Consider the following 20,485-nt stretch of genomic DNA (forward strand, 5'->3'; position numbering starts at 1 on the left):
CTGTCATCCAATCTCAGAGGATGATTCGGCTGACAATATCTCTTTAGGTAGTAAATCTTTATATGCCTTGTATGCTTACTGAAACAGCATGGGGCAACCGAGTGCACTGCCACTCCACAAAGAAAGACGTGCAAAAAAGTGAGGAACAGTAAACCACATACCATACAGATGCGGCCTTTCCAAAACCCTGTCTGATGAACAAGTGCACTACTAGCATTTGTTCATCAGACAGGGTTTTGGAAAGGCCGCATCTGTATGGTATGTGATCTTTTTAATTTTTTTTACATTTTTTTACATTAGCAGAACAGTAAACCACACCTGTTCTATATGAAGATGCAACCACCTATACGAAAAACCGATGACTCTCCTACTAACATGAACCAGGCAGTTCCTTACGACAACATTTCAACTCGTTTCCCCCAAGAAGACAATTCCTATTGTGTGGTCGGGCACTTTGGTCTTGATTTATAAAGAACTGGTGTATGTAATCCTGGATTGCTGTTCATCATTAAAAAAAATCTTCTTTTCATCACATCATTTAGTGTGCAGTAGAAAGAATTTAACATGTTTTTGGCATGTCCCTTTATAAGTCAGAGCCGTAATATATGAAGGGCATCTCATGCGAATGGCCGTTGTGTAATAATAACACTACACTACTACATGGCCAATTTATGCCGGACCTTGGGTTTATTTAACTCAAGAATTCTCATTTGAAACTATTTTCTTTCTTTCTTTCTTTCTTTCTTTCTTTCTTTCTTTCTTTCTTTCTTTCTTTCTTTCTTTCTTTTCCTTCTTAATTCCCCCTCCCTCTTTCTTTCTTACTTTCTTTCCTTCTTTCTCTCTATTTCTCTTCCTTCTTTGTCCCACTCCCTTTTTCTCTCATTCTCTTCCTTCTTTCTTCCCCTTCCTTCTCTCCCTCCTTCCCTCCCTTCCTTCCTTCCTTTCTTTCTTTCTTTCTTTTTCTCTTCCTTTTTTCTCTCTTTCTTTCTTTCTTTCTTTCTTTCTTTCTTTTCTTCTTTCTTCCCCCCTCTGCTCCTTCCCTCTTTTTTCTCTTTCTTCCTCTTCCTTCTTTCTTTCCAATTCCCTACCTTTCTTTCTATTTTCCTTTCTTACTTTTTTCTTTCTTCCCCTCTCTCTTCTTTCTTTCTTTCTTTCTTTCTTTCTTTCTTTCTTTCTTTCTTTCTTTCTTTCTCTCTTTCTTTCTTCCCCCTTTCACCCTCTTTCTTTTGCTCTATTCCTCTTCCTTCTTTCTTCCCCCTGCCCTTTCTTTCTCTCTTTCTTTCTTTCTTTCTTTCTTTCTTTCTTTCTTTCTTTCTTTCTTTCTCTTCCTTCTTTATTCCTCCTTCCTTTCCTCCCTTCCTCACTCTTTCTGTCGCTTTCTCTCCTGTCTTTCTTCCCCCTTCCCACCCTTTTTCTCTCTCTTTCTCTTCCTTCTTTCTTCCCCTTCCCTCTATTTCTTTCTTTCTTTCTTTCTTTCTTTCTTTCTTTCTTTCTTTCTTTCTTTCTTTCTTTCTTTCTTTCTTTCTTTCTCTCCCTCCTTCCTTCCTCTCCTTCTAAAGTTTTTCTCAAGGACAACAAGATATACTGCCATATTAGTGAGTTTTAGGCTTCTTTTACACTTGTCGTGTTTTTGCGGCTCCAATAGATTTCTCTGGGCCCGCAAAAAACGTGCTGTCAAAATCCATCAGAGCGCCGTGCGCCGTATGGCCATGAGGGCCGTATTTGCAGCCCAGTGTGTTGATTTTGTGGTACACCGTGAAGACCTTATTTGCGGAACACTATATTTTTACTAGGACACTCCCATGTACTTCCTGTTTATCACTTCGAAGGCCTGCAGAAATCCGAGAAGACCATGAAAATTACGGCAATACAACCTGCAAAAACGGGCCGCAAAAAACACGGCAAGTGTAAAAGAAGCCTTAAAGTGACAGCACGGGGACTAATCACAAATGGCTGCTGTAATCAAATGACAAAATGCCAATTAAACTACAATCCCCAAACTTTGGCCGGCGCAGTACATTCTCCATTTATATCTTTTTGGTGGACATTCTCTTTCATTCTAGGTCTCAAATCAAAAGAAAACATCAAGGTCACTGCGAACGCCCTTACGTGGTGCCATATAGTGCCGTGTCCGGCCAGTTTGGGGTCTCCAATCTTCGATTTATTTTTCAGTTTTAGTCATAAAATTATTTATGTGATCTTCAGAATTAATAATTGGCTTTTTTGATTTCGATCCGTCGACAGCTGACCCAGTTAATAATTGGCAATACTCTTATATTCGCCCACTTCAAAGACACAATCCATCTCCCGCCCCAGGTTCAGCGCCGTCCCTATCTAGTCTATTTTCTTTTGACTTTACTGTGTTTGTTATATGCTTTGATATATAACCACAATTGTTCATTTTTTTTTCCTACCAGTCACTGATAACAATGCGAGAGGTTAAACTTCAGGCATTTCTATTTCTGGATCCCACCATTAAACCCATTTTTTTTTATTATAGCAATAACTGTTTCTTTTGAAAACCCCAACAAAGTCACAAAAAAAAAAAAATTTTTATTGTGCGGTGTGTATATTAGACGGCTTGTTATTGCATTGTGGTGAAAAAAAAAAAAAGGCCGAGGAGGAGGAATTTGTATTGTAACGTGCAAGAGTTTACTGTACTGCTCACAATTTCACTTCAGAAACTGCTTTTTATAACAATAGGAAAGTTATTAAGGCATCGACTTGTTTCCCATCTGTACAAAGCAACCATTTTTTATAAAGGAAAAAATGGAACCAAAGGTCTTTGATGGAGTTGCCCGTAGCAACCAATCATAGTCTTGGTTTCATTTCACAACCTGCCTCGGAGAATTGAGAGGTGTATTCTGATTGGACACACTTTTTTTTAAATAACTTTATTAAAATGTGTACAGCCCATAGCAACCAATCATAATCTTGGTTTCATTTCACAGCCTGCCTCAGAGAAATGAGAGCTCTATTCTGATTGGACACATTTTTTTTTTAAATAAACTTTATTAAAATGTGTACAATAAAGAGCTGACAAAGATCATTTATCACTGTCTTTGTTGCCCATAGCAACCGAGTACATTTTTTTTTCTAATAAAAGGGCGCTATAAAAAATGCAAGGGGCGCACAATGATTGCTTGCTGTGGGCAACCATGACAATCACATTTGTTGTGTCGTTGATCGTTATTACAAAATGTCAATCAAGTAAATCCTTACATTCTCCATAATATATGAGGTACAGCTCCTCTTTGTGCCATTCCTCTGTTATTCCTCCTGGAAATGTTTTCCGAAATTGAGTGTATTTTATTACTATTATTATAGTACGGTAATTTCAGCATTTCTATGGGTAAATCTAAAGTGAAAAAATATATCTTATCCCTTGAATTTCAATTTTTTTTCCAATATTATCTCTCCGTGCAGGCTATCATCTATGAAGGACAAGATAAAAACCCTGAAATGTGCCGCGTTCTGCTCACACATGAGATCATGTGCAGGTAACAATAACATTAATGTGTGCGAGCTACCCCAGACTGAAAGCTGTTGTAACACGATTCCCAGACTCATATATATACACACAGTCATGACCCAAAGTGTTGGCGCCCTTGAAAATGTTCTAGAAAATGAAGTATTCCTCCCAGAAAATTATTGAAATTACGCATGTTTTGTTATACACATGTTTATTTCCTTTGTGCATATTAGAACAACACGAAAATAAAAACAGAAAAAAAGACAAATTGGACATAATTTCCCACAAAACCCCAAAAATGGACCGGACAAAATTGTTGTCACCTTTCCAAAATTGTGGGTAAACAACTTTGTTTCAAGCATGTGATGCTTGTGCAAACTCACCTGTGGCAAGTAACAGGTGTGGGCAATATGAAAATCACACCTGAAACCAGATAAAAATGGGAGAAGTTGATTCAATCTTTGCATTGTGTGTTTGTGTGTGCCACAAAAAGCATGGAGAACAGAAAAAGGAGAAGAGAACTGTCTGAGGACTTGAGAACCAACATTCTTGAAAAATATAAACAATCTCAAAGGTTACAAGTCCATCTCCAGAGATGTTGATATTCCTTTGTCTGCAGTGCGCAACATAAACAAGAAGTTTACAACTCATGGCACTCTAGTTAATCTCGCTGCACGTGGACGGCAGAGAAAAATTGATGAAAGGTTGCAATACAGGATAGACTGGATAGTGAATAAGCAGCCTCAATCAAGTTCCAAAGAAATTCAAGCTGTCCTGCAGACCCAGGATGCATCAGTGTCAGTGCGTAATATCCATCAACAGTTGAATGAAAATAAATGCTATGGCAGGAGACCCAAGGGGACCCCACTGCTGATAGAGAGACATAAATAAGCTAGACTACTAGACTGCAGTGTGCCAAAATGTATGTGAGAAAGCCAGAATCCTTCTGGGAAAGCGTCTTGTGGACAGATGAGACCAAGATAGAGCTTTTCGGTAACGCACATCATTCTACTGTTTACTGAAAATGGAATTAGGCCTCCAAAGAAAAGAACATAGCACCTACAGAAAAATATGGTGGAAGTTCAAATATGTTTTGCAGTTGTTTTGCTGTTCCTGGCACTGGCTGTTTTGACTTTGTGTAAAGCATCTGAAGATTACACTGTGTTAGCAAGATTTTGTCCCTCGGACAATTTTGCGTGTTCTTGATAGATTTTCTCATGCTGATTTCAGCAATGACTTCAGATTTTTCCTATCACGTAAGGTTTTTGAGAAATTATACGAATCATTATAATATTCTGTTATAATTCTAAAAACTCATATATGAACTTTTTCTGAAACAGTATATTCTTAATTTTTTCACTGAAATAACATAAATCACTGATCTACACATATGCAAGCATTTATTATGCGAATTCCGCGCAGGCACAGTGAATCATTCGGCTGACCGTGTATGGAGCATACCACATCTTCTGGGCAGGGGAGGAATCAAAAGACAATACTGACATACTTAGAGCATGGCTGAATGGATCACGACCTTCAATGCCGTTCGCTGTCCCAATGATAAGGAGAGAGCAGAGAGATCATGTAACAGATTGCTTCTTCTGCCTTACAAATGTAACAGGATATTCAGCAAGGAACAAGAAATCCATAGAATATCCTAATCTTCCTTCAGCCATAAGACCAGTGCCACAAAATGAAATTCTTCATGTTTCAAAGCCGCCCAAAGTATGGACAATGGAGGACGACGAAGATGAACTAACAATGTTAGTGGAAAATGAAACTGCTGCAGACCCAGTGACTTGGTCAGAGATTTCAAATTGTCAAAGAGGCAAGCAGAATTATTGGGATCAAGGCTACAAGAACGGAATCTCTAATTACCAGGAACAAGAGTTTCTGTTTTTTGCAGTCATCAAGAAGACCTTAATCACTTACTCCCTTCTAAACCCTTCACAGTCCGGCTTCCGCCCCCTACATTCGACTGAAACTGCACTCATCAAAGTGATCAATGACCTTCTGACAGCAAAACGTAATGGTGACCACTCTCTGCTCATTCTTCTTGACCTATCTGCAGCTTTCGATACTGTTGACCACCATCTCCTACTCTCTAGGCTCCAGTCACTAGGCATTAAGGACACTGCTCTCTCCTGGTTCTCTTCCTATCTCTCTGACCGCTCCTTCAGTGTTTTGTTCTCTGGCTCCACTTCATCTCCTTTTCCTCTTGCTGTCGGGGTACCTCAGGACTCAGTCCTTGGCCCCCTTCTCTTCTCTCTCTACACAGCCCCAATTGGACAGACCATCGGCAGATTTGGCTTTCGGTACCATCTTTATGCTGATGACACACAACTATATACGTCTTCCCCCGACCTTACCCCCTCTGCGCTACAGAGTGCCAGTGACTGTCTGTCCGCAGTCTCCAATATCATGTCCACTCTCTATCTGAAACTCAACCTCTCCAAAACTGAACTTCTTCTGCTCCCGCCGTCTACTAACCTACCTAAATCTGACATTTCCCTCTCCGTGGGTGGTACCACAATAACACCTCGGCAGCAGGCGTGCTGTCTGGGTGTTATGTTTGACACCAATCTCTCCTTCACATCCCATATACAATCTCTTGCCTGCTCTTGCCGCTTACACCTAAAGAACATCTCTAGAATCTGCTCTTTTCTCACCATAGAAACAACAAAAACCCTCACTGTAGCATTGATCCACTCCCACCTGGATTACTGCAACGCTCTATTAATTGGTCTCCCCGTCACTCGACTATCCCCTCTCCAGTCCATACTTAATGCAGCAGCCAGGGTCGTCCATCTGGCTAATTGGTACTCGGACATGTCCGCTCTTCGTCAGTCATTAAACTGGCTGCCCATTCATTATAGGATTCAATTAAAAGTACTTGTTCTCACCCACAAAGCTTTCCACGGTGCAGCACCCCCCTACATCTCCTCCCTCATTTCTGTCTATCGGCCTAGCCGATCGCTGCGCTTTGCAAACGACTTTTGAATAACCTCTGCACTAATCCGTACCTCCCACTCCCGACTCCAAGACTTCTCCCGTGCTGCTGCTCCTATCCTCCGGAATGCTCTACCCCAAGAAATTAGGACTAACCACAATTTGCATAGTTTTAGGCACTCCCTCAAAACACATTTGTTCAGAGCGGCTTATCACGTTCACTAATCAAAGTCATTCTATGTGCAAGTGTGCGTGTGTAGCCCATTCACTATCTCCATCCATCCTTCACTCCCTCAAGATGGCTGGACCTTCATTGTAAATATACAATTGTAAATACACACCTGTACTTTGTATCTCCCTCACCTCATTGTAGATTGTAAGCTCTCACGAGCAGGGTCGTCTTATTTCATCTTATTTTGCTTTAATTATTGTATTGTTAACATTGTTACTTATGACTTGTGTTTTGAAACTGTTAAACTGTAAAGGGCTGCGGAATATGTTGGCGCTATATAAATAAAGATTATTATTATTATTAATCAATTTTTCAACCATGTCGACAGTTTAACCTTTTGCAATGACGTCTTGGGGTTGTTTGGTGCTCTTGGATGCGAACATGACTCGAAGGAATGTCGACTGTTCATTGACTCGTCAGTTTTGAGTCTGAAGGCTGTTTTACTACACAATGGAAATATCTATCCTTCTATACCTATTAGGCATGCCATACACATGAAAGAAACGTATGAGAATATGGACTTACATTAATTATAGAAATTATAACTGGAACACATGTGGTGATCTAAAAGTTGTTGCACTTCTTCTTGGACTGCAGCTAGGGTATACCAAGTGTTGTTGTTTTATTTGTGAGTGGGACAGTCGTGTACGAGACATGCACTATTTCAGAAAGGACTGGCCACTCTGCGAAAACCTGGTTGCTGGACAGAAGAATGTTAAATATAATCCTCTCGTTGATCCAGCAAAGATATTTCTCCCTCCTTTGCATATTAAATTTGGGCTTATGAAGAATTTTGTCAAAGCCATGAACAAAGAATCGGAAGCCTTTTCTTACTTGCGACAGAAATTTCCAAGAATAAGTGATGCAAAGATTAAAGAAGGTATTTTTATTGGCCCACAGATCAGAGAGATAATGAATGACAGAAGCTTTGATGGTCTTTTGCAAGGTGCTGAACAAGTGGCATGGGGAGCCTTTAAAGATGTGACCTTCAACTTCCTTGGCAACAGCAGGGCACAGAACTTTGAACAACTCGTGGACAACATGGTCACCGCATATCATTTGATGAAATGCAATATGTCACTAAAAATTCATTTTCTACATTCTCACTTGGTCTTTTCCCAGCCAATCTTGGTGCCGTTAGCGATGAACATAGTGAAAGATTTCACCAAGACATTGCACTGATGGAAAAAAGGTACCAGGGAAAGTGGAGTACGTCAATGCTGGCTGACTATTGCTGGAATCTTATTCGAGAAGCATCTGACATGGATTATAAACGAAAGTCGTCTGCAAAACACTTTTGAACAATTGCTTTTGCTACTGACATCGATGCACATGTAGGTAGTGTCTGAGACGTCATAATGTAGACTATAAACTGTTGTTTCTTAAAAACCTTACGTGATACAGACTTTTGGAGCACATATTTGTGTTCAGCATATCGAAATCTATAAGATACAATAAATGTTTCTCAGGGGACAAGAACTTCCCTGAAATTTGTTGCGCAGTGTTACCAAAGGACTTTGGGTAACAATGTACTGTCCAGTGTCAGAAAGCTGGGTTTTCGTCCTAGGTCATGGGTCTTCCAGCAGGACAACGACCCCAAACATACTTCAAGAAGCACCCAGAAATGGATGGAAACAAAGAGCTGGAGAGTTCTGAAGTGGCCAGCAATGAGTCCGGATCTAAATCTCAGTGAACACCTGTGTGTGAGAGATTTTAAAATTGCTGTTGGGAGACGGCGCCTTCACATATGAGAGACCTGGAGAAGTTTATAAAGGAAGAGTGGTCCATAATTCCAGCTGAGAGGTGTAAGAAGCTATTGGTGGTTATAGGAAGTGATTGATTGCAGTTATTTATTCCAAAGGGTGTGCAACCAAATATTAAGTTGAGTGGGCCAACAATTTTTCCGGCCCAATTTTTGAAGTGTTGTGTGATAGTTTGTCCAATTTGCCTTTATTTTCTGTTTTTTTTTCTTGTGTTGCTCCAATACACACAAAGGAAATTAACATGTGTATAACAAAACGTGTAATTGCAATAATTTTCTGGGAGAAATACCTCATTTTCTGGAACGATTTCAAGGGTGCCAACACTTTCGGCCATGACAGCATGTATCTATCTATCTATCTATCTATCTATCTATCTATTATCTATCTTTCCTATAACGTTCTCATCATTTCAGCTGTCTCGATAATCCCTTACACTTGTATAGATGAGGGTGTTTTTTCTGTATACCTCATTTTCTGGAACGATTTCAAGGGTGCCAACACTTTCGGCCTTGACAGCATGTATCTATCTATCTATTATCTATCTTTCCTATAACGTTCTCATCATTTCAGCTGTCTCGATAATCCCTTACACTTGTATAGATGAGGGTGTTTTTTCTGTATACCTCATTTTCTGGAACGATTTCAAGGGTGCCAACACTTTCGGCCTTGACAGCATTTATCTATCTATCTATTATCTATCTTTCCTATAACGTTCTCATCATTTCAGCTGTCTCGATAATCCCTTACACTTGTATAGATGAGGGTGTTTTTTCTGTATACCGCCGGCCAGGATTCCCCCCGATATACTATACACAGTGATCGGAGATACTCACTTCTGCACATATATAGATGGCCAATAACAGTTTGGATTGACAGGCACTTAGCGCCCACTTCTGCTCGCACTCCTATCCGCCTCCACCCTAGTGCCTCCTTTGCTTTTTGCTCCCGGTGTGGTTCGCGGTGTTTACCATCTTGTTGGGTTACTTTACTGATGGTATAGATTTTCCCTTTATAAATACAAAGAGAAAAAAAAGAAAAATCCACAACTCACAGCGGGGGAATCATGAAGCTGTTGAAGGCAAATTATGCTATTTGTACAGTATACTTTAGACAGAAAAGCCATATTTAAAATGTCAGGCGGCTAATACCGGAGATTACCATTTTCCTCGCTGCCTACAGACCGGTAAGAGATGCTGCTTATTTACTTGGCGGCCAGGCATTAAACAAAGCTGCCACTTCTGCGCCGCCGATGTGATTTGTTTAACCTTTTCAGCGCTGTAAAATGCCAATCAGCCGTAGAAAGAAATTAAATCTGAACAATATTCAGATTTTTTTTTTACGGCAAATTAAATTAAAAATGCAAATTACAGGCAAAAATAAGTATGGTGTAATTATTTGATATCACCATACAGAGCGACTGTCCCAAAGACATATCTTATAGCTTCTTGGATCCAATGCAAAATCTATAACAGGGTCTTCATTATAGAGCAAAGAGCCCCCTTAGGCAGTGGCATAGCTTGGGTTGCCAGTACCCAGGGCAAGGCAAGTATTTTGACTCCTACCCCAATATTAATGTTCCTAAAGCCTTCTTTTTAACAAATAATGCCATCTAAGTGCCCCCTTTTAAAAAAGTATTAATGCCCCCCTAGCGCCCAATTAAAGTTTATTGCTGCCCTCTGAGTGCCACCTTCCAAAAGTATTAATGTTATCATTGAGAGGTCCCCATCAAAAAAGTAAAGTTTCTACTCACCTGATCTAAGTAACCAAGACTCCTTTTACCCTGCACACAAATCAGGCCGGCACAGAGTGGGTAATGGAGGGAAGTCATTCTGCCACCTGTGCCAAGACCCTGACATTTTGTGGCCTTAAGGGTGGAGAGTCACGGTCCTACTCTATCTACCACCAGACCTAAGTGGATCATCGTCATATTGACACCGATACCGTTCAAAGTGATACTATCTCAAAAATAAGGGGCACCCAACCAGAAGTCTGCCCCGGATCATGGTCATTGAGGATGCCACTTGTTCATGGGCGCAACATTTCGAAACCGCCCCTTTATCTATTTTCATCCTACACTGTAGCCTTTAGGCTCCAGGATGTGGGTGTCGCTGCTACCTTTGGACCCTCAATAGTTGGGACTCTTATCTATTTCCTTCTCTTCCTAGTCTATCTCTCTTGAGCTTGCAATTTTATTTCAGTTTTTTGGAGGGCTGTATAAAGTTATTTCTTGATCCTCGTGTCAGAGGTGGATATTAGTGATGAGTGAATGTGCTCTGATAAGGTGTTATTGGAGCATGCCCGGGTGCTAACCGAGTGTCTTCGGCATGCTCGAAAAATATGTTCGAGTCCCCCACGACTGCAAGTCTCGCAAACACATGCAGGCAATCCCTTCACGTGTTACGGCTGTCGAACATCTGCAAGACATGCATCCGCGGGAACTCAAACACATTTTTCGAGCACGCTGAAGATAGCACTGGAACATGCTCCGATAACGCCTTATCCCAGCTCATTCGCTCATCACTAGCAGATATATGGAAAAATCGCAGGTTGGAGACCAATGACTTATAGGATCTCAGGAGGGCAACTGGCGGGAGAAAGAATTGATCATGGTAGACTTTATTAGACAATTCACTGTTTTTCCTTTTAGAAGTAGAGGCGGCTAGTAGAGTACTTCTCTTTCCTCTAAGGCCGTGTTCACACTTCCTTTTACACTTTCCACTTGTTTTTTTTTAATTTTTAGGTACAGACAAATGGAATAATTTAAAAATGGATCCATTTTAGACAAACAGAAGTGGAGGGGTGCCAATGAATATTACCGAATCAGTTCCGATTTTTAGAACAGAAGAAAAAACACATCCTGCAGAATTTTTTCTTCTGCTCAACCAAAACCATTATAAGGACCCTGTTCTTCCGTTTTCATCAGTTATCCGTTTTTTTTATAGTATTCCTTTTGTCTATCACTAAAAACGGAACAGACAAACAGAGTGTCTGATCGAAAGTGTGAAGCTTATCGCTGGGACCTCCATTAATCTGGGCTAACAAAACATATCTACTGTCTATTTGCATAGGTCAGTAATAAATAACCTAAAACATGTTAAAAAAAAAAGTAAAAATTAATAACAAGGTCAATAAAATATGTAAAAAAAAACCCAGAACTATCTATAAATGTAACATAAAATGGCCTAAAACTCAAAAATGTTAAATTTTGCTCTACATCACCAATTTTAGGATCCGAGTCTCATTTGTCTACCTGCGCTTCTATTGACTGATAGTGATTACCTCTTAATTGGTCATTACTGAAGATAGCGTTTTTCGGCTACAATATAGTACAATTGGATACGGGTCAGAAATCTTCTCTTCCACCTCGGGAGAAGGTAAAGACGCATTAGTACGAAATCAGAGGATCGGGGAAGTGCTGATTTTGCACAAGAGGTGCAAATGGAGCTTTGGTTATGAGCATAAAATTAGAGTCTGCTCACCATTAATCAGCCGGGCTAATTGCTATGCACGGCCATTTGCCATATGGTGTGAGAGACAGCCTGCTTCCCCTAAGATGAAATTCCCTGTAACCAGACATGAAATAGTGAAAGCCCTCTGTTTGGAAATGGCTTGTTTTAGAGATTTAATCCCTAAACAACTTTCTGCAGGGCTTTCTGTCAAGACTAACAGCGCCATAAAGCTTTGCATTTATGTGACAAAGGGAACAAATTTATGGGCTACTAAAACATTCCTATGGGTAGCGCTTTGAATTCAGATGTGGAGTGGGTATTTTGGCCGCGAGATGATTGGTTTACTTTACAAACAGGTAAAGAGGATCGAAGGGTCAAGTGGATTCAAGAGTGGTCGCCTCTTACATCGTTGTACCGGTTTTAGAGATGGCGAGGTGGCCAAGCGGCTTCTATGGAGAGGGGATCGTCATTTAGCTTTCTGATGCATGCATTCAACAAATTCGACAATATTTGCAAAACTGGCCATGTATGCCTTTCAGGATCTGGCAAAGCAAAGACCTAAACCTTGCTGGATCTGCTGCCACACAGGTTCTAGAATGAGACATCTAGTACCGTATCTTAAATTTAACATAAAGGGGTTGGCCACTACTTTTTTTTATTGATGTCCCCATCCATTGGTGGAGGTACGACGCCTGGCACCTCCGCCGATTAGCTGTTCCCGGAAGCGGCCAAAATTTTTTGGATGCTGTCAGAACATAGCAGCTCCGCCATTTCTATAGTGGCTGCAGTCCGAGTACTGCCAATCCACCCCCTATAGAAATTAGTAGGTGGATCTACAGTACCCGACCTCGGCCCTTTAGCGTTTTGATGAAGCTGTGGTGTTTCGGCATCATCTCAGAACTTCTGGCACTGGTACCAGTTAATTGGCAGGGGTAATGGGGTGTTGCATCTCTACCAAACCAAAGAATATCTATAACTTATCCATAGGATGCTTAATAAAGGTATCATCACTGGTGGTCCAACTGCTGAAATCATAATGAACGGAGTTTCTAAAGTTTGTAAATTGAGTGGTGCGACCACCACTGATGTAAACAATAGATGAAGTGGTAACTTTGGGACTCCTGTTCTTGCAATCGATGGAGGTCCCAGTGATCCTACACTTGTGACTTATCCTGTGCATGTGTGGCGCCCCTGAGGCTCAGTCGCCACAGAGGTACTGCACCTTCTCCTAAGGTGTGGTGCCCCACCATCCAGGTAAGTTGGGGGCTCCTGACCACGCTCCAACACTCGCACCCCACACAATAGAGAAGTTCAGCACAACCACATTGCGGCTCTTTGCTTAGAGAGAAGCAGAGCACCTTTGGTGGTTCCCTGCTTGGAACACTAGACGTGCTGGGAGGTGGGTGGAGTTCAGAATATATATATATATGAGCGGGATGGTTTAGGATGACAGGTCAGTCTGACAGGAGGTCAGTGAAGAAGGAAGCCACTCGGGGTGGAGTGGGGATCCCTGGAAGAAGGGATGGAGGAAGGAGTGCTGCAGCTGCCTCAGTGACCTGAGCCAGCTGGCTCGGGAAAGGAAAGGAAAGAAGGAGAAGGACGTTGACCTGAAGCCTCAGCTTCCATAGAAGGGAAAAGACAAGTATGGAACGTAGGAGTAAAAGGGAACACAGAGGACATGGGTTAGAGGAAGAACCCTGCCTAGAAGTTCTAAGCGCAAGGCCGGGTCCCGGTCCCCGAGGTTGTACGAGCACTAATGGTTCTGCAGCAGACACCGGTGTAGTAGTGGGCTGTAAATGCACTACTCCCATCTAAGACTTGAGGGCACAACAGCAATACGGATAGAGAGCCGGGACTTAGGAGTAGAGAGTCCCCGAAGCAGGCTACAGCTGTCTACCGTGCAAGTAGAGTTCTTGGTAACATCTGTCAGGAGGAACTCCAGTGTAACACGGTACTGCAGATCTTCACACTTAAAGGCGCTATAGAGGAGACGTTCAGGAAAGGCACATAAGTTGGTGGAGTGTGGAAGGGAGCATTCCATCCTACCTGGAGGTTGACTGAGTCCCTGACCCGGAGGACACGGCACAGAAGCGGGCACTACAGACTGTGAGTAAAGCTTTGGAACTACATGCCCTGGTGTCCTCCATTCCTTCCTGCGTCTGTCCGCCTGACACTGCTACATCCCCTGCGCCAGACACTACATCACCTAATTGTCTCCACATCTACACTGCCCTGGGACAACAGCTCTGCCTATGGAGGGCTATACCATCATTGCTGCACCACACCATCTGTCCCGGAGGATCTGCATGCAGCGTCGGCTTAACACCTCCCTTGCCGAACACCACAGGTGGCGTCACAAACTATTCATTTAACTACATTTCACCATTCACATCTTCCTATTACTTGGGCGCCCAGGGCCACGGTCCGGGTCACCGCCGCTGTGACACATCCCACTGACACCGGCCCGGTACCGAGTACCCCACAGCCCTGGGAGGGCGATCCACATGGGTGATAGATAATATTATTTATTGGACAACCCCTTCAAATTGAAACAACTCAATGGAAATATAATTTTCCATTGTGCCATGTACATGCTGCCTAGACAGCAGCTGATGGCAGGGGTGTAGCTGTATGGGCTTCAAAGAAAGGATTACAGCCACATAAGAAGACAGCAATATATAATATCCATAGTCATAACTATATTGGGAGCAGGTGTTGCAGTCCCACCCAATATCCCTTTCGTCCATATGAGAAGACCAATTCCATTAATGATCTGTAACGGTTGATGCCCTGTTGGACATTTTCCTTTGGGGACCACAATCTTCAAATTACGCCACTGATAATCCCTGAGACAAACGGAGATTCTTAATGGCCTCATACACTTCTACGAATGCCACTTTATTGCTTTGTACAACACGGAGATTGTGTACTTCCTTACCTCTTAGTTTGAGATATCTTTTGTTTAGTGGCAACCTTTTGGGGCAAGTTCTGTGTACTCATCCTCCCTTTTGTCAGCCACCTTCATCCCTCTATGTACCTTGTCCATGCCCTATCCATCACATCCACTGAATCTGCAGGCGCTCCTTTCTGGGAAATTTTGTAAGGCTTTGGTGGTGCCCAGGAGACTTTCCAAGTCCTGCGAGACTGGAGGTCTCGCCTTTTTTTCTGGAAGACTCCAAGACATTTTGGGAGAATTGGCAGACATGAGATAACCAGCTTTGAAAAAAAATGTTTGTTCTCTAAAATAAGAGTATTGCAAAATCTTCTTTTTTTGTCAAGGCTAAGGATATCTCAAGCCGAGAGGAAAGGTAAAGAAGGACAAATTTCTATTGAGCTGGGCATAAGGTCTAAGTCGTGCATCGTTTGAACTTTCCAAATATTTCATTTCTCCTCAATGCTAGATACAAGCTCCTTTTTCTAATTTTTCAGCTCCTTACACACTGGTCTATTTTTTATTTTCCGAACAACCATCTCCGTCCCTGTCATAGAAGAATGTGGCCGTCCACAAACTCAATGTGTCCCATATGGCTCGATCTTGTAGAAATTGGTTGCATTGTATGAGAGATCAAGGGCAGCTATAGAGATGACTCCGCAGGGCACAAAGTGGCATTAGTCCAGCTGGCAGGGGGTATCTTATTTTTGAAGCAGGACTGTCTTTGTAAAGCCAGAGGCTTGATCTGCACTAGATGAAACCATTATTTATGAAAATTCAAAACCTTTCCACCGTTCTAGTCACCGGGACAAATGACTTTCCTAAACGACTCGTCTGGTAAAGTACACTGCGTGTATAGTTTTATTTCACTGTAAAGATTAATGAAATATGCAATTGTCCCAGTGGCTGAGACCTGAATTACAATGCTATATGGAAAATGCGCAGGAGCCTTCTGCATAACAAACCCCATAAATCTCGATTTCCTATTTTAGCTATTATTGTAATTATTGATGATGGATTGTGCTCTTGATATCAAGTTTTATAGAATTTGTATTTAATTTCAAAGGCTTAGAATGCCTGCTTGATTTGCATGGACCAATTTTCAGAAATCACCCCCTGCATAGATGACATCCTAGAAGAAAAAAAATCATATTAGCATTTCCTTCCTATAGTATTGTAAGTTGTGTTATATTCACTTTATGTCTGTATTGGTTGAAAAATAGAACCTGTAATGATGATGTTTTCTTGTTTCTTCTCCATAAATAAGATCTGATCTAAAAAAAAACCCTGAACAAACAAAACAAAAAAACAAATCACACTTTACTTAAACTTCCTGGGAAGAGATGAGCGAACTTAAAAGTTCGGGGTTCCTACCGGACAGATAATGTCTGGTGCTAATCGCCGAACTTGGACTTCGTTGTGATGTTTGGAGTTCCGGGGGAAGTCCGTTGCAGAAAGAGAGAGGGCAAATTTTCAGGCTCAAATGTCCGGGCCCCCATTGTTTTAAATAGGGTTCTGGTTCAAGTTCGGGTATAGTTCAGGTACCCAACCCGAACTTTGGAACAAAGTTCGGGTTGGGTACCAGAACTTGAACTTCCACTGGTCCGCTCATCCACTGTGTGTCCAGTGTTGCTCCGGTTACTGTATATAGGTACTGACATTGACAGCCATGCAGCCAATGCTTGAACCATGCATTAGCGAGCTACTGAGCTCAGTGATTGGTTGCAGGGCTGTCAACGTGATGTCACCGCTGCAACCCAACCAACAACAGATACCGGGAGGCAACCCCTTAACGGCAGGGATGGGCATATCTTTGGTGCAGCCAGGGGCCCCTTTCTACCTCCAAAACAGGTGGAACGGTTTATGATGATGATCTATTGGACTACAAATGGCCCATATATTGTTTTTACCCACGGGCCTCGTCTGTCTATGTCCACCAGGACTTGAAGGTAATGAAGGAATATTCTCACTACATGTAGGATCTTGCGGAATCTACTTGTGTTAAAAAATGATTATTTTTTGCACCATAGTGATACATATTATTCATTTTGTATGAAAACTCTTTGTACTATAAATTTGCAAAATTTACTGTGAATCCTCCATGTGTGATCATGGCCTTAGGGGTGAAATCCTCTGTGACTTTTCAACTAGCAAAAGCGTTCTTCATGGCTTCTTTTAATGCTCTCCAGTAAATTTGAAATGCCTTGAAAATATTATCTAAATTCGATATACGGAAATTATAAAAAGGCGTAAAGTCGGTATTTCGGGGGATCCATTTGATGATTTACCTGTGCTGTTACTAGGCTTAATAAGCCGGCAGCTGTGCTGGCCGAGGTTCCTGTGAGTAATTAGCCCCCATGCGGCTTTACGTGTTTTCTGACACAGCTTCCAGGTAGCTTGGATGCCGCTAACGTGGCAATTTGAACCTTCCATCTCAATGAGGCTGAATTTGCAGTGTAACCATAATACTGAATTTTTTTATTTTTTGCTCCACAGTCGCTGTTGTGATAAGAAGAGCTGTGGGAATCGGAACGAGACACCATCCGATCCGGTGATTATTGACAGGTTGGAGCTGCCTTTATTTTCTTCTCCATTGCTGAACCTCATTACTATGAAACACCTGCCCCATGTCGCTTCTCGGAGCGGGTGTTGGGCAGATGAAAGCAGCGGTGACGGTTGGGTACGGCACACTGCAGTGCCATTAGACGAGCGAGCACTCGACCATGTAACACCTTCTCTGCCCTTTCTAACATCTGTTCCGTAATGTCGCGCAATCTCTAATTGCTTTTCAAACTTAATGAAGGTTCCAAAACCGATCATCGGAATTTACCATTAAACGGGGGGGACCGCCAAACTCACCGGGGTGGCTTTCACAAAACTACCCAGCTTTGTATTAATCAAAGCTGGAGGTCACAACTTAATACATGGCTACATATATCTGATATTCACATTAGACTTCTCTCCTAATGAGTAAAGTAACTCGGAGATCAGATCTATCTAATTGCCATACCTAGATTTACACTACTTACAGGGGAATCTCCGAGAGGGACGCTATTTTAATTGGGGTCATAGAAGAGAATAATTTATGCCCATAAGCAAACTTTCACTATTAGTTGGTAGGCACACAATAAATGGAAGCTATTATCAGAAAATGACCTAGGTTTTTATGTTACATGTATTTTTTTCTTTAATTTGGCATTTTTTTTAAATATCTGTATTAAAAAATAATATTTATTAATATATATATATATATATATATCAGAATTAGTAAACTTGCAATTTTCCCGTTTAAGAAAAGTTTTCAATAGCCTTTTAATCAGCAGAGGCAAGATAACAGTGACAGGTTACACCTCTATACACAGCTAATAACACAGGATCCACCAATGTCCCTGCTCCCACAGGCTTCATAATGACCTTTGCACACACTCATTAGATGCCTCAATACAAAAGATGGGGTTAGAGTCTGTACATTGTGGCTAAACACTAGTCTACATTTGGATAAAAGCAAAAAAAATATCACATCAGCTCACCATGTCCAGGAATCCTTCAATCTTATTAAGGGTGCGGCGCACGGACAGAGACCACAAGTTGGCTCACGGGTGAAAATGATCAGGTAGAAGGCAGGAACAACAACCGAAATGGAAAGGACTATAAAATCATTATTTATTAGTAATTATTAAAATATCAAAACGGAAAAAGTAAAAACTAACACAGTAGGCCTACGCGTTTCAAACACTAAGGCTCTTAATTATTAAGGGCCCTAAGAGCCTTTGTGCTTGAAACGCGTAGGCATAGTGTGTTTATATTTTCCCATGAGTTTCCAGCACTAAGGCATTATTAAAAGCCTTAGTGCTCAAAACCCTTAGGTCTAGTGGGGTTACATTTATTTTCCCTATGCGTTTCGAGCCCAAGGGCATTATTAAGAGCCGTAGTGCTCGAAACGCAATGGCGTAGTGTGTTTATTTTTGTTTTTTTTCCCTTTTGATATTTTAATAGAAATTAATAGATAATGTTTTTATAGTCTCCTTCCATTGTGGATGATGATTTCTTTCTGTCTTCTACCTAAATTTGGATACATAAGAAAAAGTCACTGCTGCTTTCATTTTGAGGGCAAAGACCACCCAATGCTAAAGAAGCTATTTTGTGGCCTCAACCAAATTTTCAAGGGGATTTGTCATCAGAACTAAACTGGATTTTGAACACAACCCATGGTTTACATCTTCTGGCCTAAACCATTTTTGGGGGTGTTCACTTGGCCAACAAAATGGCCGTCTTCTTGGCATTTGGTGGCGGATGTTGTTATGTTCCCTGCAATATACACTTGGGCTTGAATTGCCTTTTTGGATTCGATCACATTTGATTGGGGAATGTCATGTCTGTGTCTTGATGGATGTCTGGGGTTGGAGATAAGGTCCATCAGGCTCATTTGTTGGGTTTCGGCACCAGGCCATATGGTAGAGCTTGTTGTTTTTATTTTTCTTGTCCCATCTTCTGTTTCCAAATATGATGCATGAATTCTACAAAGAGTATATTGTCTTCATGTGCCTGGTACAGTAGGGTCAGTTGGCTTTGTTATTCTTGAATTTCGGGGTTAAGCATTGGTTTTGGAATATGGACCAAAGTACATGTGAGGGTTTGAAGTTGTCTATAATAATGCAAACTTCGGCATTCTAACTCAAGTCCTCGGTAGCTAAATAACTCGAGATGTGATATGTCTCTGTCTTACTATTGGTGATCTGATTTTATGAAAAAATATCACGATTCGAACGTCATCTATGTAAAAGTGCTATTTTGTAGTAGCAAATATAAAAAAAAGAGTGTTACCCCAGAAGAAGTTCTCAAGATGATTTATTTAGTACAGAGGAAACAAGTTTTTTTTTTACATGTGTTAAGTAAAACTATGTGTTTCAGAGTTCCTCAGGTCAAAAATCCACAATACTGCATATAGCAAAAAGATTTTTCTTTTTAAAGGGGATGTTTCACTGGATTATTTTTATACAAATCATGTGTCTCCTCCAAATGCTGCAGCTTCACCGATTCTGGAACAATTTTTCTTTTTTTTCTGCGCCCTTCCATTCCAAAGTTATAGAAGTAAATTTCCCCTTCAAGCAACTGGGCGTGTAACGCAGAACTTCTCTGTGGGCGTGGCCATGTTTTAAATGGTCAGCATTAGAGGAACAGCAACAAATTGAAATAAAGAAATTCTAAGGTATACGCCCAGTTGATTGAGGGGGTAAATTTGCACTATTATTAAATAGTGGCATCATTTTGGAACGGAGTGGCACAGAAAAAAAAGAAAAACTGTTTCAGAATCAGTGAAACAGCTGGAATTGGAGGAGGTACTCAGTATAATTGAAAAAGAAATCCCATGAAAGGTCTTCTTCAATGGCTATTATTTTAACTTATGCTGTAAGGAATTTTTTCAACCTAAATAAGCGCTCAGTACGAATCCGAGACGCATACTGTAACTTAAAGGAGTTGTCCAATAAACAATATTTATTCATTATCTACAGAAGAGGAGCTAAATATATGTTCTCTGGGGGTCCAACTGCTGAGAGACCCTCTAATCCTGGCCTAAAATCTCGTATAGGAATGGAGTGATAGTGCGCATGCATGATGCCAGAGGTCGCACATGCTCAAAGCTGCTCCATTCACACATGAGAGATTGGGGCCCTCATTCTCGTGATT

The 20,485-nt window shown here is 41.3% G+C and overlaps 1 protein-coding gene across 2 annotated transcripts in view; it reads left to right on the top strand.

The window, feature by feature from the left end:
- Positions 1-20,485, top strand: part of EBF1 (EBF transcription factor 1) — a 462,583-nt gene that overhangs the window by 24,674 nt on the left and 417,424 nt on the right. For both annotated transcript variants that reach the window (XM_073567867.1, XM_073567868.1), the window contains exons 5-6: positions 3,427-3,500; positions 17,294-17,362. In XM_073567867.1, the coding sequence (XP_073423968.1) occupies positions 3,427-3,500; positions 17,294-17,362 (143 nt within the window). The remainder of the gene's footprint in view (positions 1-3,426; positions 3,501-17,293; positions 17,363-20,485) is intronic.

The sequence above is a fragment of the Dendrobates tinctorius genome, unplaced genomic scaffold, assembly GCF_039654945.1.
Source record: "Dendrobates tinctorius isolate UK_male_01 unplaced genomic scaffold, ASM3965494v1 ptg000020l, whole genome shotgun sequence".
Classification (NCBI taxonomy): domain Eukaryota; kingdom Metazoa; phylum Chordata; class Amphibia; order Anura; family Dendrobatidae; genus Dendrobates; species Dendrobates tinctorius.